At 38.4% G+C, this 26,667-nt stretch overlaps 1 protein-coding gene across 5 annotated transcripts in view; it reads right to left on the reverse strand.

Moving 5' to 3' along the window:
* Positions 1–26,667, reverse strand: part of SLC44A1 (solute carrier family 44 member 1) — a 100,799-nt gene that overhangs the window by 52,669 nt on the left and 21,463 nt on the right. For all 5 annotated transcript variants that reach the window (XM_072922691.1, XM_072922692.1, XM_072922690.1 and 2 more), the window contains 5 exons: positions 22,472–22,608; positions 9,522–9,615; positions 4,493–4,662; positions 2,612–2,701; positions 458–585 (listed from right to left, as the gene is read on the reverse strand). In XM_072922691.1, the coding sequence (XP_072778792.1) occupies positions 458–585; positions 2,612–2,701; positions 4,493–4,662; positions 9,522–9,615; positions 22,472–22,608 (619 nt within the window). The remainder of the gene's footprint in view (positions 1–457; positions 586–2,611; positions 2,702–4,492; positions 4,663–9,521; positions 9,616–22,471; positions 22,609–26,667) is intronic.

Raw genomic sequence — 26,667 nt, forward strand, 5'->3', positions numbered from 1 at the left:
GATAAATTGGTTCAAATGGTGTTAGTATTTCAGTTCACAATGATTTAAGAACAACTTCTTTCAGAAGTAGGCTAATACTGAAGTAGGCTAATACACTGAAACTACTAGGTACCTCTGAACTGAGAACCTAAGAAAAATCTCTTTGGGTTGGCAGTCCAATATCATACCTATTCTTGGAAATCCCTGTGGACATTTTACAGTAGATGAAAATAGCTGCAGGCTTAGAAAGTCTCTCCTGACTCTAAATCAGGTAATAAAGAACAGTTCCTAGAAAGTCTCCCCTGACTCATAATCAGGTGTTCCTAAAAGTTAAAAAAATAACATAATGAAAGAAAATCGCTTTAGCAGAAATAAACTGTTCCAAAATGTGTGCAGTACACTGCTTTCACCTGAATAAAAAATAGAGACCAACAGGAAGACAAGAACAGAAAATAATACAGTCATTAGCAAGGCATACCGTGAAGACTGTAGCTGCAATGGCATAGATCAAGAGAGCCTGAAGATTGTCTTTGGCTATTTGGGTCTCAAGAGCACCAGCAGATATTCGTTGTTTAGCGTAGAGCCACCACAGGACTCCTGTACCACCTGTGTTTTAGTGAGAAAACAAAAAGGATAAAATACATGAATCTTCTGTGTGATACATACTACCTAGTCCCAGAGAAATACAACAATTCTTTCAAGTCTAGTCTGGTAGTGAATACTCAAGAGCACTGATACTCAACCCAACAGGAACTTGAGAGGAGGGAAAAGTGCGTAGTTCTCCTCTGTTGCCCTCTTCTCAAGTGAATAAACTCTTTTCACAGTCTCACCATACTGTGACGCTTAAGAGACTTGCAGAACCTTGACTCTGTGTTTTAGGGTAAACTGCATTGAAGGACTACTTCATGGAGAGCCCCAACAGTGAACAGCACAGCTCCCACTACACAGGTAGTAAAAGAACAAAAGGAAGAATGAATAATTCTGTGATAAGCTGTATGTATGAATGTATGTGTGTGTACCATAATGCAGGGAGTAAGAATTTAGAGGGGAAATAGACATGGGCTTTTGGATTAGGATGTGAAATAACAACAAAACAAGGAATCTATCATTCCTGGGAACACTAATCAAAACAACAAGCATCAGCCTGATGCTGGAAACAGCACCTTAATGATATGTAGCTAAACTTGCTTCAGACAATATCTTGGACACTAGAAAAAACATTAAAAAAGGCACAGGAGGCAAATACAATGTGAGGTACTATCTTCTCACCCCTGTAATGTTAATCCTAGCCTTATGGCCAGAAAAACAGTCTCCTAATCTAACTGCCTTTCCAAGGTATAACTTTTCTTCAACACAGATCTCCAGCCCCTCAGGGAGATAATCGCTCCTCTCTGGTACATTTCTTTTTTCTTTTAAGCATCCTTCTCTCTTCTGCTGGTACTTCTGAATCAAATGCATAAGCTTAGCAGGGAGGTTGGACCAGATGAGCCTTTGTGGTCCCTTCCAACCTTACCTATTCTGTGATTGCATATTTTGCTGAACATACTCTGTTCGGGTCTAAAATGAATAATGGTCTTTCGACATCTCCTAAACAAACAGTCAAGGCAGAATAAGCAGTATGTGTCATAAAAGACAGGGTTTTATTCAATCCATTCTTATAATGGGTGGGAAAAAAAAAATCCGTATTTTTCCTTTTCCCCGGTCATAGAATTGTGAGGCTATTAATCAGAAAACCAAAGTGATCCCGAAAAAATATAGATGGTCTGCTGATTTTTTTCCATCCATTGCAGTCATGAATTGCAAGAATTAAATTACTAGTGCTTCCTAATGTGATTATTCTATTTTTTTCCTTCCACACAATCATCTGTCCAGACATTTTGGCTTAGCAACTCAGTAAAAAGTGTAGAAAACTTTAGTTTTATGAATTTAAAAGCTAATGTGATAAAATAAGGCTATTTTCACACAAGCTGCATAATTTTGGAAGAGACAACCATAGTTCATTTCCAAGATAGTATGGCTGGTAGCATTTCACATATGATCTTAGGTCATGCAGGTCTTCCTGAGTCATACAGAAATACAAGGATTTAATTAGAATGGCTAGACAAGCACCTTTACTTCCTCTCTTCAAGAACAGGTCTTAAAGAGCTATTCAAAGAACTGAAGGGCTGATGAACATATCAGATTTGTAAATATATTCAGCTGCATAAGCAATAGTTGCCCTTTGATTTCTTCATGCACCAGCCACAGTGTGGAAGTACCACGAAACACACCCAGGCTTACCTGCCTTGTTGACCTGTTTGGAAGGCAGGTTAAGAAGTGGACACATTTTAGGTTTGTGCTACAAGTGCTGTGAGAAGTCTCCTGCACTGACACCTGTGGGCTTTAGTGAGATAGGCTGACATGAAGACCGACTGCCAAGCAGCGTGTGCAAATATTCAAGGAGCAATTCTCTCTCTGAGAGAGATCTGCAATTGCTAAGGTGGCACTTGTGATGTACATCTTGAAAGGGACTCAAAAAAAACGCTGAAGGGAAATGCATAATCCAAGATGTGTGTGGGATGTAGCTGGGCTGAGGACATGGAGCACAAAGATTAGAACTGTGCACTCAAACTGGAAGACAAACAAGACTTACCAAGAGATCCCAGAATGACAAGAATTGTCAAAATCCAGACAAGTACTCTTGAAATGTACCTTATTATAACCATCAAAATCATGGACAACACTGCAAAAGAAGACAAATAAAATAAGCAGACTAATTACTTCAAGTAGATACAGCCTTCCTGATTTTCCCACTGCACTAAGATAAATGCCTTCCAATAGAATTTTTACAGATTTCTTTTCTGAGGCTTACAAACTCACTGAATAGATAGTTAAGAAAATTAGGCACCTCTACATCTTCTGCTTTGTTAATGTTGATTAAAACAAAAAGAGCATAAATACATTTACACGACACATCAAACACAAGACATAATGCATGCACACAGATAGAGATGTACTTAAGACAGTGACCAAACAGACAGCAAGACATGGCAGTACTTTGAGTCTGGTAACATGAGCACACCTCCTGAGGACCAGAGCGGAGTCTGTACTCAAATACACATGTCAAACAAGTGCAGTTAATATGATATCTATGTATTCCAAAATGTCATGTTAGTCGTAAGTAACAAACTATACAGCAGCTAAGGCTAAGTGAGTGGTATGTACAAGTACATACTTCTATTTTAACATATGACACATTTGTGTACAGCAGTTACATGCAAGGCACTGAAACCTGGCTTTTTGAATCACAGTCTAACTCACTGTTTTAAAACAAATAATTTCTGTTTAACTATGAAATTACAAAAACTATTCTTTAAATTAACTATATAAATTCTGTACTAACTTCTGACTCTAACTGAACAGTAGCACTGCAAAGCAGGCACTAGCTTTCAGATTTTGAATAGTTTTCTACCATTGTTACCAAATACTGAAGCTGTCAAGATGTAAAAATAAACAACTTTCCAGCTACAGTTGAAAAAATACAAAGTGGTCTTTTGTGTGTGTGTAGAGGGGGTTAATGGTATCTAGCTTCCTCTTCTTTTTCCTTTCCTTTTCCCTTTCTTCTCCCCTGCCCTTTTTAACCACAAAAGCAAACTGAAAATAAAGGATCCCTATATCTGATACAGCTTTGCAGTGTTTTCTTTCTAAATAATACACTGCCCATAGGCATAGCTAATATCATGGTCTTCCCATTTTAGGATTACAGATTTTACAGTTTGTATGAGTAAAATAGACTCACTAGGAAAGCAATTTATGTCTGTGGGCAACATTCCACCTCAAACAAGATGACTTTGTTAAAACAGCTCTTCAGTGAAGTGCAAAGTGTCATTTAATAAGCTAGAGGCATCTCACAGCTATAGAAACAATTAGCACCTCTGTACTATTGGGAATTTCCAGCTCTTCAGAAAAAGCTGAGATTTTCAAAGACCTGAAGCTTTTAATTTTGAAGGAAGGGGAAGAAGGAAGTAACATACAATGCAACAAATGGACACCTAATTTTCTTGTTTTCACTCTTAAAAGTTCTCAAATCTTTCCGCACGTATGTTAAATTAAACAAATTAAATCCCCTACATCCAACTGGAGTGTGCTACTTTGCATTTCTCAACCTGTCCTTTTTATTTGGAAAGGGTTTATTTGGACTTGAGTTGGTAGAAGATGACTACTACAAATGGGAAAGGGGAATACTATAAAAAAAATTAAGAAAAAACAGGTGCTCTCTTAACTGTATCAAAACTAACGTTGGCTAAATAACAGCCAAGCATCCTCTTATAATCAGTGTAAGAAAAACAAAACCAGGAATGCACATATAATAAGTTACCCACCTCTCAAATAAAATTTTAAAAAGCATTCTGAATAATTTTCTAAGGGATTGTTGCTATTATACAGTTTTTTTGCTCATATTGTGGTTAGAGTGTGTTAACAACCTCCTAATGGAGTACACTAAGAAATAGCTAGTAATGAGAAAAACAATTACCTAGTGATAACAAGCAAAGTCCCATTATAATCTCTTTGCTGGTCATAACTCCACTAATCAGCCTGTGTAAGACACTACTGTCACTGACAAAGGTGATCAGGGCCTCTGCAAACTTGGCATAGCAGGAAATGTTCACAGGAGCACAGCGATGGAAGAATGGAATAGGTGCACTGGTGACACAAGAAAAAAAAAATCAGAAAAAAAAATTACTCCTACTTAATATAAATGCCACATCAACACACAAATGAAAGGTGAATAGATGCAATCATTCTACCCTTATAACATCATAACCAGAAACCATGTGTTGAATGCACAAGTGCTGCTGAAATGAGGATGATCATAATGAAAAGTGATGTAGTTCTTACAAATAACCCTGTGAGGCTGGAGCGTACATTTCAATGGGATATTATTACCCTCCCACCCTTAAATGACAAGGTGCAGAAAGTATATGTTCCTATTTCCACTTAAATGTCTTTCTTTCAAGTGTCAGGTGGTGAACCAGCAGCTGAAACAATGCCTTTCACTCATGTTAGAATGGAATACCAGTCCATATTTGCATCAAAAGAAATTGCAGAATAACAATACTCTTGAGAGTATATATTTTGGGGTAAAGGACATCAGCATTCATGACTGTTGCCAAGCAAAACAAATGTATTTATTCCTAGTCTTTCCCCATACTAAGTTTGTTCTTGCATTGAATATTACAATCACAGTGTTTATATTCAATAATTTTGTTAAAATTATGCAAAACATACCAGGATGCCTCTTACTGCTTTGAACCATTTTGGAAAGACCCTCACAAACAACTATTGAGACTATGCACTAAACTTTGCAGAATGCTCTGAAAAACCCGTTATCAAGAGAAAGATATAAGAGAGCAAAAACTTTCCTTTAAAAGTGGGTAATTTTGTTTTCTAAATGTCTCCTATTTAGTGCAGTCCGCCTTGGTCATAAAAACTATGTCAGATCTCAAAGTGACCTATCACATCATTTGATCAATTCCCAATTACATTTCAAATATGAATTACACGTTCCTTCTTGTAATTGGATCCAATGAAAAAAAAAAAGTTCTTTCTATTGTTTCATCTGCCCGATCTTCCTTACTTCAAAGATTTCAGTGGACTATACCAGCAATGAATATTATCTTCTGCAGTTTCCCCATTTCATCAATGACCTACCAACCAACCACTTTGTGTCCTCAGTAACTATTTTTAAGGCCGTATCTTTCTAAAATTCTAACCAGCATTTTAAATACATAATGAATAAACCAGCTGCCTTAGGCACATATTTCCCATCCATTGTTTTTCTGGGAAAAAAGGATGACATGCTGCAAACCATTGAAGTGTATCTATTCTATAAAGAAATTGGGAGAAATTATGATCACCTGCCATTTCTAGGTAATTAATTAGTAGACCCTAGGTTTTTGTTTAAAGTCACTGATGATTGCAAATTTTATGGTCCTAGGATTACTGTCCTGAGTAAGCAAATGCATTTGGAGATGCTCATATTGATGGTCTACTTTTGGGTAGGAACGAATACAGCAGTTAAGCATAGCAAAGTAATTGCGTATTAGTCACAGTTTTTAAAAGACAAACCTATAATGATGGCTGCCCTACTTAAAAAGCAGCCCACATACCCCCTTAGCCTCTTAAAACATAACCTATTTTGGAATACTGTTGGTTCATTATATGCATTACTGAAAAAGACTGAAATTTGAGAGGTTTATTTAATTGCTAATTGCTACAGCTTTACAGAAAGCCTAGAGTATTTGTAAGTTGTCACTATCAGCAACAAAGCCCAAATTTTGAAGTGGGAGTCAGCAAAAGAATGTTATTCCTGCATCCAAAACCAAAAATACTCACTCTGAAAAGAGAACTAATGGGATTAAAGTTTTCTTCCAAAATACATCCCAATGAAAGAAAATATGCTTTTTGCATCAGAGTTTATATTAGTCATCTAATATCCCTTAACCTAAAGCAATTTCACTACCTAAGTTACCTATTTTCATGTGCAGTAATTAATTGCTAAGTTTGTTTTAATTAATTAAAAAAATAGGCTAATGGTTCCTACAAGCTTTCTTAACTAAATGTGACTCCTGAGAATCCTCTTTTGAGATCTATTTCTGCTCCAGTGGTTCTGACTGAATGAGTAGGTGAGGTAAAGTGTTCCAGTATAAAACAGAATAATGGATCTATTCTCTATGACCTGTGCTATTTTATATAAACTCTTGATTATATCTTGGGATTATTATTATTCAGTATTACCTACTGAAAAGGAATTACAAATTTCTTAGAATAGCAACATGATGCTTAATCATAAACAAGAATGAATAAAGTTCAAGCCAGCAGATGATGGTCTCAGAAGCTGTACTTTTAAAGCATTATTCAAATAAGGTTAGGAGATCCATCTGATTACTCAAGTATTAGATTTCAAAGAATTTTTTCCTCTCACTACTAACCCTGTGTATGTACAGGGATAGTACAGCCATCCCCAGTGCCGGAGAGGAATCCCCAGTGCCCAGACTCAAGTGACCACTCCCAGGAAAGACTTTCTGGATTTGTTCATCTCTTCAGGGTGATGAAAGAGTTTTGCTGTCATCTGGTGTTGCTAATTTTTTTTTTTTTTTTTGTGTGCTGGGGAGTACTTTGTTTGTTAAATAAACAGGTTCTTTTCCACTTCTCTCAGAGAAAATTTTTTCCCGAACCAGGTGGGTGGGGAGGGGCCGTGGGGGTTTGTTTTCTGGGGGCTCCTTCCAGAGGGTTTTCCTCAAATTTGCCCTAAACTAGGACACAGCCTCAGCTGAAGGCTATGAAGAAGCCTGGTCATCAAACAGAAAAGATGAAGGGACAATCACCACACCATATGCTACTTCCATCCCATGGAACTAATGGGAATCAGAGGGTTTGTAACTCTTGACAGATTGCACTGGTTTCAGCTGGGGTAGGGTTAATTTTCTTCACAGTGGCTGGTATGGAGATTGGTTTGGATTTGTGTTGAAGTCAGGTCTGATAATGGAACGGTGTTTTTGTTATTTCTGAGCACAGCTTGCACAGAGCCAAGGCCTTTTCTGCTTTCTGCACTGCCATGATGGCAAGGACATTGGGGATGCATGGGAGGTTGGGAGGAGACACAACCAGGACAGGTGACCTAAACTGACTAAAGGGATATTCCAAACACGGCATCATGCACAGAATATAAAAAGGGGGAAAGAAAAGGAAGAAGGGCACGTTTGAAGTGATGGTGTTTGTGCATGTGATGGGGCCCTGCTCTTCTGGAGATGGCTGAACACCTGCCTGCCCATGGGAAGTGATGAATTAATTCCTTGTTTTGCTTTGCTTGCCTGTGCAGCTTTCCTTCCCCTATTAAACCATCTTTGTATCAACCCACAAACTTTTTACCTTTTACCCTTCCAGTTCTCTCCCCAGTCCTGCTGGTGGGAAAATGAGTGAGTGGCTGAGGGGGTCTGGGTTGGTGGATGGGGTTGAACCATGACACAGATCAAATGTTAGGTAAGTTCTTCCTTGACTGTTAGGTAAGTTCTTCCTGAATGCCTCAGTCTACAAGATGTTGGGTTTTCATTTGGTTATCTCAACAGGATTACATTTCTCCTCCAAATTACACTTACTCAAATAATTTAACTATAAAAACCTATAAAAACCAGTAGTTTACAAATACAGTGTTGTCCTTTTTTGCCTTAGGGCATTAAGTTCAGACTTTTCAATTTCAAAAATGCTCAAACATATCATACATTTAAATAATACATATCAAAAAGGGAAAATACTCCACCTACACAATAATTTATTTAAAATACCACAAGGTAGTTTTTATGAGAAATTTACATAGCATCACTAGAGCTCTGATACATTGTTCTATCTTTCTGTTTTCTTACTGAGCTATATCATTGAGACTGAATGAGAACACACAATGAGAAGTCAATATAATTCTGGCAAAAATTAGGACTAACAAGCCTTTTCAGTATGCAAGCTGGCACTGAAGTTTTCATTTGTTTTTTTATTACTGCTGTGACAGTTGGCTAGCTACATGGAATATTAACCTATATTGGGAAAATTCAAAAATTGTTAATATTCCAGCTGCCACTAATTGTCACTATAATATTTTTAAAAAGATTCAGTGGAGAGGCTACTATGTATACAAGAAAGACTTAAAATCAGAGTTTGTAGAACTGACACAAATATAACATTTACAAAAAAACGTAACAGAACACTATGCATAAGAAAAGACTGCAGTTACCACTCACTACTAGGTATATTTGAGAAGCTAAATTTTGAGAAAACACAACATGGTTCTTCTCAAGTTAGTGCAATAACTGACAGAAGGCTGAGTACAACAGCTAAGAGATCCTTTCTTTTCTCAGCAATACTCATCTCCACAGGTCCAGGCAGCAGAGTTAGAAGAGTTTATGAAGCTATGATCTTTCCAATCCTATTTCACAAACAGCAATCTAATGTAACACTTAAAAAAATAAACCTCAAAATGTTCTGTTAATAAAATACAGTCCTCTTTTTGGTATTCAACTATCCTTATAGTAGTCATTTGCAGACTGAAAGAGCAAAAAATGAAGCAATTTGCATCTATCTGACTGGCAGAGGTAAGGTGTAAGAAGTTAATGCTGCAGAGAGCTCTGCATCCCTACATAATTTTTCCTCCCAACGATTAAAAATGTTCCATGATTGTCTCAGATCTGCATTACTGATAGTCAGCTGGCTATAGATAGGGTAAAAGGCAGTAAAACAGCTGATACTTAAAACACTGTCAGTCCCAACAGATAAGAGAATTTGAAGATACCAGCTCAATAGTTTCAGTAACACATATGTAGATAATTTAGGTTTTTCTTTGACTATTAGTTTCACTACCTTTTAAAAAATAAAATTTTAGAAATATATACAATAATACACAAAAACATATATCTACTAAGAGTGAACATGTGTTGGTATTTTCTAAAGAACTGTCATGATCAAAACAAATCTCTGCTCCCTCCACCCCAAATCAGACACCTTGATCATATTACCTCTCTGGAACAGGATATTTAGGACATAACTTGGCAGCCCTTGGGTCTGTTGTATATTCTGATGGCTGTAGTTCATAGCTACACAGAGTGGATCCTGTTGAAAAGTAAAAAACAATTATTGGTATGGAAAACAAATAAAAAACAAACACGAATATTATTTGCAAACAGCATCAAAACCGATACAGGTGCTAATACTGGACCTCCTCATGTAATTACCACAAAGCTTTGCTACAGTTCCTCCTGTAATGTGGTAAATGAAGTCCAACACAGTTGTCAGTAGAATACAATGACACTCTCCACCTAGCTTTGAGTTTTTCAAAGTTTGAGTATTTGAGTGGAAAAGACTAATTGAGGGCAAAAAATACTGTCAAGCCCCCTCCCCTGATATTCCACCATGTTTTTCTTGATCATTTTTAGTGCATGAACATTACATAACACTACATTTATGACAGAAAAAAAATATTCCTGGGTTTGCAGGGCTTTTTTGTGTGTGTGTGTGTATTCAAAATACAACTGGTCTATAGATTTCAGGAGCAGGAACAAAATACCCAAATTGATAAAGTTAGAAAGTTGGCTGAGAAAAAACAGAAGCTCTGCATTACATATCCAAAGCTTCTAAAAAGCTGAACCCTCTCCATAAACAAACTGGTACAGCACAGTAAAGATCAAGTTGTCTGTAACAAAATTCAAACTTAAATTAAATTTTCCTTTGTACCTGACATTTGCCTAATGGAAGTGCCTTACCTAGGAGAGATTTCTTTCAATTTATCTATAAAGAAGACACTGAACATCTGACCCAATGCTTCTAGGAAATCAACAACTTCCAAATCAGACTGGAGCCCTGGTATATCAGCAATTGTAGAGGTAAGGAAGCCTCCAATTATATAAGCTGCCTATCCAAAGATTAATTTCCTTCCAAGTTTCTTTCCTAATAGATTGCTTACTTCCAAGTGCAAGGGCTTTTAATACATAGCTTTCAGTGTCCTTTTCCACTGTGCAATACACTAAGGACTTATCTGAATCTTGATCAGCAGTATAAATATTCAATTCTTTCCATTATTAAAGTCCCCTCTTCAGAACAGTTTGTAGAACACAGTTCTGCAATCTGGATCTGGATAATACATATACACTATTACCCAAAATAAACCAAGAATTTTGACAAACAGCTTTATCATGGCCTGCATTACGGCGAGCAGAACTATTTGTAGAATTTGCAGAATATTATTTGCAGAAATTTTATCTATCATTGCTACATTTCTACCTCTATGATGAGACCTCTTCTATTCACAGACTGAAAGAACAAAGAGCCTACTTAGCTGCCTCAGCTGCTCTCTGTCTAATGCAGTCTCTGGAACACTATTTAAGTACCACTTCTACAAAGTAGTTTTTTGGATGCCAATCCAAACCACCAAATGCACAACTGAAGAAAGACAGATCTCCTACAAAGAGAAGTTACGAGGTGAAACATCTGAAATGCATTTTCAATTATACTGTCAATATAAATCATTATGCCTCTCCTTGCTTAGGTGGAAAACATGGCATGATATAAACATAAACAGATATCACAAAAAAACATTCCTTAGGTCTTAGTTGTAAATGAAACATCTAAAATGTATCTAAAACTACAGATTTTTCTTAAAAACAGAAAGAAAAAAAAAGAATTGCAGATATTGGCATTTCTTTTGGCTTGAGTATAGGTCCAAAGATAAGTTATAAACGTGGTTGACAGCCCGCTGAGCCAGCTGTGCCCAGGTAGCCAAGAAGCATCCTGGCCTGTAATAGTGTGGTCTGCAGGACCAGGGCAGGGATTGCCCCTCTGTGCTTGGCACTGGTGAGGCCACACTTCCTATCCTGTGTCCAGGTCTGGATGCCTCCCTGCAGAAGGACACTGAGTTGAATGGAGCTTGTGAAGGGTCTGGAGCACAAGACCTGTGAGGTGTGGCTGAGGAAGATGGGGCTGCTTAGCCTGGAGAAAAAGAGGCTCAGGGGTGACCTTATCACTCTCTACAACTCTCTGAAAGGAGGCTGTAGCCAGGTGGGAGTTGTCCTCTTTTGCCAAGTAACAAGAGACAGGGCAAGAGGAAATGGCATCAAGCTGTGCCACGGAAAGTTTAGATTGGTATTAAGAATAATTTTTTTGCCAATGTTTGTCAAGCATTGGAACAGGCTGCCCAGGGAAGACTTGAGCCCCCATCCCTGGAGGTACCTAGGAGATGTGGAGATGTGGAGCTTAGGTAAATGGTTTAGTGGTGGACTTTATGATCTTAAGGGTGGTTTCCAGCCTTATGACTCTGGTTATGATTCTATTGGTGATAATTAGGAGCTCTATAGGAAGAAGAGGGATATGTGTTACGTGGACAAGTGTATATAGATTGATGATACACAGTGTTTGGGGCCAGCTTGGTTGTTCTGCCAAGTGACCAGTGTGAACTACAGCCTAAGTATCTCAGGCCCCCACATCTAAACAAGCCTAAGGGACGGGGCTGGTCTGTGGATGCCCACACTCCCTTTGACTTCTAGCAGTTCAGGCATGAGAGAAAAAAGGCAGGATTTACTATGGAGAGGAAAGGAAACTCTTTGTACAAATGCACATCTGAAAACCTGCTTGGATCACAAATGTACACGAAGCAAAATCAAATGCCAGACCCCAATGTGCATACAGGCCACAAGCCATTACCTGTAGGGTAACCCAATACACTCCTGGCTGTAGAGCAAACTGGAAACATCTTGACAGATCCCTCTGGAAGCCAACAGTATATTCCCTCCTGTCATGCTTGACAACTCAGGCTGCCACTACATGTCTTGCCTGGGAACTGCTTTTGGACTACTCTGGATCTTTTCCCTTTAGATGCCTACCTCACAGCACACTTCTTTACTCACAGTCAAGCAGAAAAATATTTTCATGGAGCTTGTCAAACAAGGCATATTAAGTACACTGACTTTAAAGAAACTACGAGTCCCACAGCTGAAGTAACATCCATGAGTTTATTTGTCCTTTTGTCCCAAATCATTAGAAACTCTAAACATTCCCATAAATATTTATTTATTTATACTCTGAAAACCTTCTGAGTTCTCTAATACTGCACAGGAGAGCTTTAGAATGCAAATGTTTGCTTGAATTATGTCACTTTACACTTAAAACTGATTTCTTCACAAGAGTCCATGTGCATTGCTGAATAGAAGTTTACGTTTTCTTGGGTGAGAGAGAAGAATGAACAGCATTGTCAAACCTTCCACTCCATATTAGTTACTCCAGGTTAGCAGAGACTAGCACAGCCAATCTTTTTGTTGCTGTTCAAGTTGCTAAGGCTGGAAAAAGTTGAAGGAAACACTGCTGAGATAATTAGTTTACCAAAGACACTACTTTTATTCCTAAATTAGTATCACTCAAATGTTTCAAAACCAGTTTGAGCAGGATACAGAGAACAAATAAAAGATCACTGATATAATATACCCTTTGCTTCCTACAGCAATGTACATATTTCTTCTGGAGAAACCTTTAGGCAAGTGACATCAAACTGTCCTACAAGAATTAGATTTCAGATCCCAACATTTTGCAACTTTAAGAAAAATACTTCTAAACTATGCAGAGCATGAGTGTTTGGGCTATTGGTGTGCCCAACCTGTGTGCACACTTTGGTCCCACAGTTCTGTATTTGGTGGTTTCACACACAAAGTGGTATCCTGGAGATATACAATCGTTTCTGTTCCATGGTTTCTTTTCAATTATTAGAATTGCTCCAGCTACTAGAATATATTTGAGCCGTAACTGGAGCAAAGTACCTCAAAAGACAAGCTTCCTACCTAGCTGTAAAAACTTCTTTTCTAAGTCTCCTTTCTATTTTGCTGAGGCTTGGATTAGTAAGGTGCTAAACAGCCATTATCTCTGGCACTCATAGAAAACAGCTATATTTAGCCCAAGTTTATCAATAAAGATGCTGTAGAAAGCCAGGACTTTTATTTCAAAGATTCTTTCTAAATGAGAAGGCAAATTATTGAAGGTTTTGTGTGCTCAGAAGACACAGCGCACAGAAGACGTAACACTCTGCCTTCCACAGCAATACAGTAAACAGGAAGGTCCAAACTAACTAAAGGTGGTTAGGTAAAAATACTTCTAGAAACCAGAGCTCCAGTACAGCTTTCCTTCCTGTTTTTGCTTTGCTGTAAACCAATGTCATGGTTTGACAACCAACAAACAAACCCATGCTACAGCAGCATTACTATTCAAGAGTTTACTGCTTGAGAAATGCCAAGATTCCTAAGTCATCCAATAAAAGGAGCCACCCACAGAAGATACCAATGACATTTATATTCCCTGACCTATAGTTGTGGAAAGCATACCAGGGGTTTTGGATTCCATTCTGAGAGCTCACCAGTGTCTACCTATCTATCAACACTTATTAACAGCAACTAAAACAAGGACTTCCACAGCTAGAAACACGGACTCATATTCAGAGTCAAGGACTTAAGCATAAAAATACAAAACTATGCAGAGACAACAGGGATAGCTTCAGTACCAGAAGCAGCACAGTCACCTTAGGAGTTTTGGAGTATGTTCTTTTAAGTTACAAAGAGCTCCAAGCAGCTCCCACATACCCTTTCTCACATATATGTGGCAAAGCACAACCTGAGAGACTACAAACCACAATTTTGACAAAGTAATCTATCTGAACTTCGATTCTGAGTCTGACATTGTGCATATATTGTGCACTTAGGTGGCATGACACATGTGACATATTTAATGATTTCTTTGGCTGTGTCTTTCACACTGGTGATGAGCCTAGAAGATCCCAGTCCCAGAGCTGGAGGACCATGGCTGGGAGAATGATAAACTCCTAGTTGACTCCAAATTTGTGAGGGATCTGCTGCTCCAGCTGGATCCTCATGTATCTATGTGGCTTCATGATGGCATTCATCCAAGAATACTCAAAGAGCTGGCTGATATCATTGCAAGGCCTCTATCAAATAGTTTTGAACAGTCTGGGGAGTTCCCAGCTGACTGGAAGCTGGCTACGGTTGTCTCAATGTTCAAAAAAGGCAAGAAGGATGAAACTGGAAACTACAGGCCTATCAGTCGTACTTCAGTGCCTGGTAAAATTATGGAGAAGATTATTCTGGGAGCTCTGAAAAACACCTGAATGACACCACGACCATTGTCAGAGCCAGCACAGCTTCATGAGAGAAAAGTACTGCATGTCCAACATGACTACCTTCTAGAACAGGCTGGTTGATCATGGGAAGCCAGCTGATCTGATCTTTTCGGATTACAGTGAAGTTTTGATACTGTCTCTCACCTTCTAGAGAAAATGTGCAGCCCACAGCTGGATAAACACATCATATGGTGGGTGAGCAGCTGCTCATGGGTCAGGCACAAAGGGCAACAGCGAATGGGGTGACATCAGACTGGTGTGACCTGTCACTAGTGAGGTTCCACAGGGCTCCATCCTTAGCCTTGTGCTCTTCAACATCTTCATAAATTACTTGGACACAAGACTCAAAGGTCCAAAGTAAGTTTGTTGGTGATACAATATTGGGAGGAGCCATTGGGAGGAGCCTCTCTACAAGCAGAGACCTTGTAGAGAGGAGTCAACAAATGACAGGGCTGGGAAATTACCAACTGTATGAAGTTTAAGAAAGATAAGTACTGGATTCTGCACCTAGGACAGGGGAACCCTGGATGTATGGACAGACTGGAGAGCAAGACCCTGGAGAACACTGCGGAAAGGGACCTGGGGGTCCTGGTCGAGGGCAAGTTGAACATGAGCCAGCAGTGGCCTGGCAGCCAGGAGGGCCAGCTCTGCCTTGGGGTGCATCAGGCACAGCATCACCAGCTGGGCAAGAGAAGGGATTGTCCTGCTCTGCTCTGAGCTGGGGCAGCCTCACCTCGAGCGCTGGGGGCAGTTTTGTGTGCCACAATATAAAAAAGATACCAAGCGCTGGAAGAGTGGCCAAAGGAGGGCAACTGAGATGATGAAGGGACTTGAGGAGAAGCTGTGTGAGAAGTGGCTGAGGTCACTTGATCGGTTCAGACTGGAGGACACTGAGAAGAGGCTTCATCACAGTTCGCAACTTCTTTGTGAGGGAAAATGGAGGGGCAGGCACTGATCTCTGCAGTGACCAGTGACAAGACCTAAGGGAATGGCCTGAAGTTGTGTCAGGGAAGGTTGAGGTTAGGTTCACCCAGAGGGTGGCTGGGCACTGGAACAGGCTCCCCGGGGAGGCAGTAACAGCACCAGCCTGACAGAGTTCAAGTAGTGTTTGGACAATAATATCATGTACGTGGATATGATTCTTGGGGTATCCTGTGCAGGGCCAGAAGGTGGACTTCGTGGTCCCTCGTGGGTCTCCCCACCTCAGCATATTCTATAGTGATTGATAACTGACTTCTAAAAAGCCATATGACGAAGCAGAGCTTATAGTTTGAAAACTTCATTGCCTCTTTTAAAAGTAACATCCCGTTAGTTCATGAAGTTCTCTGACACAGGAATAAAACTCACAGACACAGAAACGTGCAGAAATGTTAGTAGCAATGAGACTTAAAATCACAACTCCTCATCTCTGGACTTTCAGCCCAGTTCTATGTTCTCTTGAGTTCTGAATGTTTTATGACTGAGTTCGCCAATTAAAACTTAGTTAACATTGTGACTACATGACTCACAGATGATTATGCTTGACCAACCAACCCATGCAATAAAGGCTAGAGTACGATACTGGTATTAACAGAGGTGGAGCTCAGGAAGGACAAGGCTCCCAGGCTCTTGCAAGGATAAAATTCTTAACACTTTTCTACATTTCTCACCCCAGAACTTGCCTGAAATCTATCTGTCAAACTCTATCAGCACTAAACTGTTAACCTGAGACATTCAAAACTTCATGCAATAAGACAGCTTGGTACACTATCAATAATTGGATCTTACCTTAGCATATCATAAACTAGCAATGAAGCATAGAAAAGTGGCAGCTTAAAATACCGCCTCATGTATCTGGATGCTGCAAATTCCAGAGTCAAAAACCACAGAACTGGCAGGATGCCAAATACTACTTCCACACAAGGTGGTAGTTACTATCCTTTGCTGAGTTCTGTCAGTAAGAGAACAATGCTGCATGACCCCAGAAAAGCATGTTTATGGCAAGAAATTAAATTAACTCTCTTAATTGACTCCTGTCAAATGGAAAAAGGTTTGTATCACCATGAAACAAACCACATCATGCTGACCAGACTTCCTTTATTCTTTGACTGCTAGGCCTGACAATAGTAAGTATAAGCAATCTACAACTATAGGAAGCAATTCTACTTAGAAAACAAGCACTAAGCTCAGAAGTTTAGGATTATATAAATTTCCTATTTACCTATTTTAGAATAAAAACATTCCAAGAGCAGACACATTTGATGCTTCATTTAGGAATGAAATAGCACTTAGTTATGCATATATTAGCATCAGAGCTGGAAATGACTGAGAAAAGAAGAACTCCACTTCTTAGCCAGAGATTTTAATGGGGTCTAAAGTATCAGATGAAGTGAAAGCACATACATACCTAAACATTACTGCTATGCCTTTTGCAAACTGAGCAGGAATAGAGATAGAAGACCAAATAAGGATAGAGCTGAACCTTGACACCGAAATCTGATTTCTGGACCCTAGCAAAACAACCTTGGGATGAGCAAAAAGACATAGGACAGACCACTCTGCAGTCAGGACTTCTCAGATTAATATGACAGAATTGTTCTAGAAAAAAAAAGCTTCATTCTCTTCATCTTCCTACTGCTGCCTTCCAGAAGCACAGTGTGCGTTTTAAGGAAGAAAAGTGAGGTATCTTTAGTTCTAGTTGTTGCAGAGAGACATATCACCACTTCTTTAAAACAATGAGCATCAAAGGGCAGGAGAAATTACAGGTACTTTTATAAATAAAAGTGGGACTGAAGTGAAAGTAAGCATTCTCCAATGCCTGCAAGAATATTCCAAGAATGATCCATCACAAAACCCCATTAGTTAGATCTTCAAAAGCCTCTAGAATTGAAGACCACAAAGAGAACTACTGTGGTAGGTATTACAACATGCTATTACAAGTAAGAGTATAGAAAAAAGAAAATCCTAGATTCAGAATTAATGTATCTATACATATATGTATTTTGACTCGTAATTAAAAAAATAAGACAATACTCTTCACTTTCTCCTATTCTTATTAGCAGTACAGAGAATTGAAAACTATGAATTTATCTATTCCTCCACTCATATTTCTTCAAATGTTAAATAAACCCAGCTACTCTGGAATCACATTAATCCATCTAGTCAAGTAGCAGATGTTTCTCCTACTGTATCTTTAGCTCGGCACAACTTAAAACTTAAAGATATTCCTCAGTGTTAACTAAATACCCAAACAGAGTTTGTATTTTCTATTCTAAGAAATACTATCATTTTTTAAATATTATCTTTCTTGTTTTTAAAACATCCTCATGGCAATTAACCCTAACTTGTGTGCAGAAAAATCTGTCTCTTTGATGCTTAGTGATTTCATTTTGATCTCTAATTTCATATTACTTAGGTTATGAGACGAAGGAACAATAATTTTTCAACCTTCTCTAAGATATTCCTGCTTTTAATGACCTACTCTTCCTGATAGTTTTCTCTTTTACAGACAGAGGAAATCACTGGCCTTTTATAATAATAATCTTTTTTTCCCTTCTCAGTATCTATCTACCTATCTATCTATCTATCTATATACACACACAGTAGATGAATACATGGTGAGAATATACATATGTGTGTTTGTGTACAAGTTTAAAAAAAATTTAAAGAAAGGACTAGAACACAGCCTTTATGATGCCAGAATAGCAGGAGTTTACACAAAATGCAGTCCCTCTTCACAATTCATGAAAATTACACTTTCAGACAATAATATGCCTCCAACTTAATCCTCCTGTGATCCTCAGCAGTTTCACAATCTCTCCTCCAAGTATCAATAACCACTTTAAATTAACACACTACATGCATAACAATAGGTTCCCACCCCTTCATTCTGGGGGGCATTTCTTTAGATTTGACATTTTATTCCACTGCAATCTATAGCAGCTTGTTTTTCTATATGATTCTAAATAATTCAGTAGTCACAAGAAGATTTATAACCTCACTGTTTCTTCCCCTTTCCAAATGGTTTATTAATGTAATCAATAACACAACACAGCATTATTGGAGGACCCCACATGCTGTCACTTTCTGTTGAAGAAACAATTTAATTTTAACTAGAGGATACATTTCCAATAGAACACGAACCTGATGGACAGGTCAGGTAACAAGATAGAGTACTAATAGATGACTCTGTACCTCAAAACTGCTCATAATGTACTTTTACTCTAGTCGATTAAAAAAATGACACTCAAAATTAACATACCCAGGTTTCCAAAGACCTGTGGTTGCAGAATTGCTTTAAGCATAAGGTATCTGTAACTAACACAGTACATTGTAGTTCAAGAAAATCATGAGTGAAGGATTACGTTTTAAACAGCATACTTCCACTGAAAACAAAGGCAGGGGAAACAAGAGCAGACAAAAAATGTCAGAAGCTCGCAGTGACCCACGTAACAGCTATTTCTAAAGCAAAGTGCCAACAGGAACTACAAAGATGTCCTTTACTACACATGAATATGTCATTATCTTCAGACGAAAGAAAAATCCTTTTTGTTTCCCCTGTGGTTCTTTCTAATAGCTCAGAGGTATCACCTGATCTGACTTAGCAGACTGATTTCCTTTATTGATCTCTTTCAGGTCAGTCCCTGAAGCAAACTTAATGAAGCATTCCCTCTGGCTCTATGTCCACACAGACCACTAGCCTGGTCTAGCTACAGAATTCTGACAACAGAGATGCCTGCCAAGATGCAGCAAAATAAAAATTTCATTTTAGGTTCCTAAATATGCATCCAGTAATTTAAACAATGAATAGGAATAGCAGTTCTCACACTGAGTAGACACTACAGTTATCATTGAATTAAACACAACAGACACTATAGCGACCTGTCTAGTGTTTCTCTTTAATAATGACATTTCATTATTCATTTGGCACAGTCATAGATTAATTGTATCTTCAAGGATATTTCAAAATGCTTTAGCAAGTCCTTGAAAACATCACTGCAGTATTTCTCAGACATTTAGTTTTGAAGCATCAATTTGGTTTCTGGGAAAAACAGCTTTCAGTCACACTACTCAAAATACATAATCTTTTAAGGGTGAAGACCAACAAAAACACTGAATCGCAAGTCCTTGGTGCCTGGGGTGTTCTACTGGGTGAGAAAATCCTGGGGAGAGCAAGAGCAGTCAGTTCACAACATATAACATTCTCAGTTGTGTCCAACCATTTGCTCTACAAAGCCAAGTTCTAGCATGGCTGTTTGAGAACAGCATTGCAACATTTCTCAGGTAACTTTGCACATTCCTGTGCCACTTCCAGGAGTTGCTCCAGAATATTTCTGGATTCTACAGCTTGCACCTCTGTACAAGTCAAAGATCTGAGTGGCCAAGTACCCAGCTTTCTCTTTCCCTTTTTCCTCCTCTTGCAAAAGGTCACAGCTGGTTCCAGTTTTCTGGGTGTCAATTACTGTGATGAGATTAAAAGCACATGCTTTATTCTTAAAATCAGCTTGGCTTTGCAAGGGATGGGCTTCTTCTCTTTCTTGATGGGAAGGTACTGCAGGACCTGATTGTGAGAGGGCAAGTGAGGTAGGGGTGGGAATGAAGTTACTGCCCTGAAATGGTGCTGTGTTATTCACAAAATCAGCTCCTTCTCCCAAACTACAGCAGAAGAGCAAGAGCATCATTACTGATTCAGAAAGCTAAAATGCTGCTTTATCATGAAATGGTCTTCTTGCCTCAAGCAAGCATTTTCCCTGCCCTAAATGCTTGTTTATAATCTCACTCACAGAATTGTACAACCAACATGAGCTCTGCTCTGTTCAGAATCTTTGGAATTGGTACTTCTGTCCTTTTGTGTTGAGGCAATCAAGTGCATGCCTCACTTTAGTGAAAATACTATAAATACTAAGATAGCTGCAAATTCATGTGTGGTATTGATAAAATCACTAGTCAATACAAAGATGTTTTAATATGTTTTACATGTCCCAGCTCTTGATAAAGATGTTTAGATTAAAAAACACATTTATTTGAACTTACCACACCACCTCTTGATGGGCATGTGAGGCACAACAGGTAATTTCTTTGGGTTGAGGAAGGGTTCTTAAGCCATAATTCCTTTAAGAATTTCAAGGTGCACGGACAAGTAAAGTGATTTCAGGGATGGTATTTGAGCCAGGTGAAAATGGCCAACTCTACATAAGCAAGTGCCAAAACCTACACAGTCTGTCTCCAGACAATTCCTATTTTCATGATGCAGGAAGGGTTAAAGCTTTCAGAAAGGCTCAACAGAGCAAAACTAAGAACTGACTGCATTCTTTACCTATACATTTAAAACATGAGATGGTTTTCTTTTCAAATGTTAGAAGTTGTGAGCCTGAGAAAATTCAGTTCCAATTATCACAAAACCAAACAAAGTTGCCCTCCTTCTTCAGCACTTGACAGCTGAACTCTATTTTCCAACTATACATCATCACAAACACAGAAACTGAAATTAAGCTCTTTGCAGTCACGTTCAAAGTCCTCAGATTTCATTATTACTATTTTTACAGTGGAGTCAATGGTCACTTAAAACGAACTGCCAAACCTAATCCTAGTATTAATTAATTTAAATCCACTATCACAGTTACAAAGTGGATCTCAGAAAAATTATTTTGCGTACTGAGCATTACAGTTTTGCTACTAATTCACTGTTCTTGCTCTGCTAAAAGGCTGAATCACACTTGAACTTTATTACTATATAAATGCAACCATTAAAATAATCAATAATTAAGCTGTTCATTTGCTGCAAAACATCATTTTTTGGAACTTCTGGTGAAAATTTAAGCAGAAATATAACCATGAGGATGACAATATTTCTCTGAATGGTGCAATTTCAGTCTTGGTGCAATGCACAGACTTCCTCTATAAAAGGAAATCTCAGTTTAGTCTAATACCCGTCTTTGATGAGCCAAATATATAATGAAAATTAGGAATTTAACTCATTAGTAATTTTGTCCTGCTCCAACACCAGTTTTCATACTTTTGACCAAACTTCTGGAAACCAAAAAAACTGCCTGTCATATTAATTTTTTAAGGTATCTTTAGGTTTTAAAATCTAAAGCCCTAAGGAAAACAGAATCAGAACAAAGACTCATGAGTACAAGATATAGCACAGCATCCTTCAAGAGAAGTAGTTTTGTTGTACTTTAAGAGATAGTTATACTGAACATATGTCAGACATAATTAATAAGAGATTTGACTTACATAAACAATGTGATAAAGAAAGACACGGCTGAATTCCATTGCTTCAAGAGACACTTAAATTCTACCACAAATGACCTTCACTTCATACTAACAAAGAACTGGCCTGCATTAGTTAAGAAAAACACAGCATGCTCGGAGAAGTAAAGAATGCAAGTGTAGATATTGACTATTTTCATTTGTAATTGACAATATTGCACAGATAACATGAGGAAGCTGTATGTGCAGCTCTGTGAAAGCTGTGATGCCTCACAATAGTTCCCACACATTAGGAAAATGTTTCCATTTCAATAGCTAACAACTGCTAATATTTCCTCAAATTAATTTCATATCTTTACTTTATTTTGTATGTCCAAATGTTGGTTACTTATAGTCAGTTATAGTTGGTTACTTACATTCCCTCAAATGCTTATTACACTTTGTACTTCTATTTTGGAAAATAAGCTTTCCAAACTGCCTATCATGCTATGTAATGTTTTAGCTTAATGAAAAGAGCACATTATTTCCATTCATACTTCATTTTTAGCTCAGCTAATGCATGAGTCTTTTTTCAGATCCTGCAAAAATATGAAACTTTTTTCATACCATTCGTTTCTGCAAATTTCTGTATATCAGCCAGAGTTTTCAATTCTTTCCTTGGGCAAGCTGATACACACAAAGCAATAGACTTAATCTTCTGATGTACTAGATCAATGTTGCATGGATCCAAGAAGAATACATACCTACGGAAGGAAAAAAGGTAAATTACTTCTATATTAATTAACAATTACACTGAACAAAATTTCAAACTATGGGATTCAGTCAAGACTGAGTGATTCAGTCTACCCAGAAACATATGAAATTTTATAATATTGTAACTGTGTGGATCAAAAGATTTTATGTATTCAACATATGCACAACAAATGTATTGGTATTTATATACCTCTGGGTCACACAAAAAGGATATTTAACTCTATCTGATTCCAATCCATTCAGATGGTGTTACTCATAAAAACAGCAGTAGTCCTACCATGCCTCTTTGCAGATATGAATCCAAACATTGATAAAAGCTTACTCTGACCTTAAACTTGACTTACAGAATTACAAATTTTTTCCAAAAAGACCCAAAACCCAAATAAAGTCACTCTTATTCTGCAAAAATAAAAGGTCCACAGCCATATTAATGAATACACATAATATTAGTAATCAAGAACAGATTTTTATTACAGATTGATTTTCCATGTCATGCCTGAACTGATTACTTTAGTATTTACTTAGAAATAAACTGCTTTTGGATACTTTAAGTAGAATTATCTAATGTTTTAGTGCAGTAGTTTAAAGATATTCCACTTGTAAACTTTTCACAATGAATGTCATTTAAAAATCCAATGTATGAAGTATATATTATAGATTCTTAACTAACATCTCCTGGCTATATATGCTTTATGACAAACACTAAGCCTACAGAATTTCCACTGATGGTATAATAGGGATGCTTTTCTCTTTGGAAGTTGAACAATTCTTAAATTCCTACAATTCTGCTGATGTACAATGCATTGAAATATTCCCTTCATATTACCTAACATCATCATATGAAAACACCAGAAATGTGCCATATAAAATGTCATTTCTATTTTGTGTAGTCCTCATGATGGGAATTCATTCTGTAACCAGTAAAAATCCCTTTTGCTCCTAGAAAGCACTTAGGTCCTCCATGAGCACATTCAGTCTATATGTGAATTGCTGTCTACTTTCTTATTACCAAGTGTCAGAGTACAAGAATGATTACTACATAGTACACTCTTCCTTAGAAGTCCATCAAAACTCGTGTCATCTAAATCAAATGTAACATGGTAAAAGATTACTTGCATTCTTAAAACATGCCTTTTTTTGTCAACATCTCAGTGAAATCATCCATCCCTATTTATTTTTTACTTCTTACACATCTCAGGACTTCATATACCACTGAAGTCTGAGAAAGAAGTGTAAACATGAAAATTCTGTCACACACACACAATAAAAGTAACCACATGCAAGCAGTTTTTCCCTTAACTTCAGTTTTCCCTTAATTTCAAAGAAAATACTCTTGAGTTGATACCAGGACATACAATAGCAGTTTTAATTGAAGTTCCTCCAGTTGTTATCCCATACAATAAAGGTACATGGCAGGAGAGTGTCTACTTCTCTGAGAGTATTTGGTCAAAAGAGCTACAAAGCAGAACCTAGAGAGTCAAACTTGACTGATATAGCAAGGGAGGCTAGGGTGGGAACAAATCTGGTCAGTCTCACTAATGGGTAAGGATATGTGGATTATGAAAATGGTTATTAAAATGGTGATTTCTCAGTAAGAATACCTGGCTAAGGACTTCGCCGAATTGAGACAAGGCAATAGACAGAAAACATATCCACTTCATGTTAATAAAAACTATAATCAGAAAGAAACCCAGTCAATTACAGTAACAGATGGGCTATCAAGAAACTGCAGACAGGGACTTTGTGATTGCCTAAGTGCAGAATGTAGGAGGGGTCAGCAGGACCCTGCCAGCAGCTAAGGGAACGTGCACGGGACAGGGTAGCAGACAGGGGCGTAAAAGGTAAAAGTTACATTCAAGTTGATGTTGGTCAGTACATTATCTAACCTCAGCACCTGATCACTGCAGTCTATCCTGTCCTATTACTAAAGATTTTAACTCTCTCTCTGCATAATTCTAGTCTCTATCCCATGAGCATGGATGCAGCAAGTGCTGCAGGGATTAAATGGCAGCTGCTGTGGGGACTGACATAGGTGTGAGGGATTTGGTGCCAGCAGCTGGAATCAGACCAGGAGTTTTAGGTGCCACAGGACTGTGGTTTTAGCTACCGAAGTGAGTGGGGTCTCAGTGCCAGGGGCAGGGAAGGGTCTTGGCAATGAGCTGCCAGGGTAGGAACAATGTGTGCCCACAAAAAAAGCAGCTATAGAGGTGATAGACTCAGCACAGGTGGTCACTGCCCTTGTGGTGCTGGCTTTTGATGGGGCTGAGCACCTCTACCTTCTCCAGGACAATCTATGCAAATTATAGAATCATAGAAAATCCTGAGTTGGAAGGAACCCACAAGGATCACTGAGTCCAGCTTCTGGTATAACTCACTAGCAAACTCCAAGCCATATGAGATAGTGAGTAGGGAGCTCTAGGTGAGAAGTGTTGAGTGGGCAGAGGGTCTGTGGTGTTATTTGGGGGAAACTGTGAGTCTGGAATACTTGTGGAATGAGAGCTTGAGTGTTTGGTACTCAGCACTAAACTGGATCAGCTGATGAGAAGGGGGAACCCATAAGGTGGATAAGGTGCTCTGCTAGTACTTGGAGAATCTGCAAATGTATGTGAGCTTGTGGACCTGGAAAGTGCCACGTGTGTACCTAGTGACCTTCTGCCACTGTCAGCCCTTCTTCTGTCACTGTGAGGAGGAGGGGACATGGCTGTGCTTGTGAGTACCACTGTTGAAGGCACACCTTATCGCTGCCAGTCTGTGTAACCAGCTATGTCAATGTCCCACATGTTACTGCCTATCCACATCCCTCAGCCTGGGAAGGGACCCTGGGCTCTGGGAGCTGTAGGACTGAACTCCAGTTACTGGACAAGAGAGTCCTCTGAATTTCCCTGAGGAAACAAAATCAGGAATGTCACTATTAGCAAGCTAAAAATCCTCCCACTTCTATCATGATTTCAATTCAAGGGTCAAGCTATCATTTTAATCGCCAAAATATTTTGTAAAATAAATGCTAGAATTCTAACTCAAACCCGGAAATTTAGAAATACAATACAACTACAGCATCCTAAACAGTTTTGACAGAAGTGTGGGCTTAGCTTTAAACACCACATGTAATTCAAACAGTGCATTGTATGGTGCACTGAAAAGAGCTGCACAGAAAAGTCCAGGCTATCAAATCTGTGGCCTTGGAAGACACAAGCAGGATAAGTAACATTATTCTTAATTTATTGCAGTTAAAACAAGAACCAAAATTCGAGGAACCAGCATTACAGAAGTTAATTTTTTTGTTTATAAAGCTTACGTGTAGAAAATAAGTAATTTTACTGCAGAAAATGTCATACTGTGTCACCACAGGACAGGTTTTGTTTCTCTCTAGAAGAATATCATTACACACTTTGTGCTGCAATTTCAGATATTTACAATCAGCAATAGACTAGTTTTCTAATAAGGAAGTAACATAGCAGCAATAGAAAGACGGACATAAACTAAGTAATCATATTGTTAGACATGCTTCAACACTGCAAATGAAAATATGTATTTGAAAATCAATATAGCAGACTTACAACATATGCACGTTTATGCATCTTTATGAAGTATCAGCCGTGTAGAGAAGGACTTGGAGGTATCAGTGCATGAAAAATTGGACATGACCTAGCAATGTACATCTGCAACCCAGAAGGCCAGCTGTATCCAGGGTTTCATAAAAAGAAGCATGACTAGCAAGGCAAGTTTTACTCTGCCCTCAGAAGGGTCCCCCAGCTGCACCCAGCTCCGGGATGCTCAGAGGAAAGTATAGGAAAGACATGAACAGTGCAGAGGAGACACAGGAAAATGATGAGAGGGCTGGAGCATACGAAGGATGTGCTAAGAGAGTTGGCACTGTTCATCTGGGAGAAGAGAAGGCTGTGGAGACACCTTTTGGCAGCTTTACAGTATTTATAGGGGGCTTCTGTAAAAGACAAAGTGACTTCTCACACAGGCAAATAGTGAAAGGACAAGGGGGAATGGCTTAAAAGTAAAACAAGGCAGAATTAGAATGATAGAATAATTTTTAT

Source organism: Taeniopygia guttata, chromosome Z (genome assembly GCF_048771995.1).
Source record: "Taeniopygia guttata chromosome Z, bTaeGut7.mat, whole genome shotgun sequence".
Lineage (NCBI taxonomy): Eukaryota > Metazoa > Chordata > Aves > Passeriformes > Estrildidae > Taeniopygia > Taeniopygia guttata.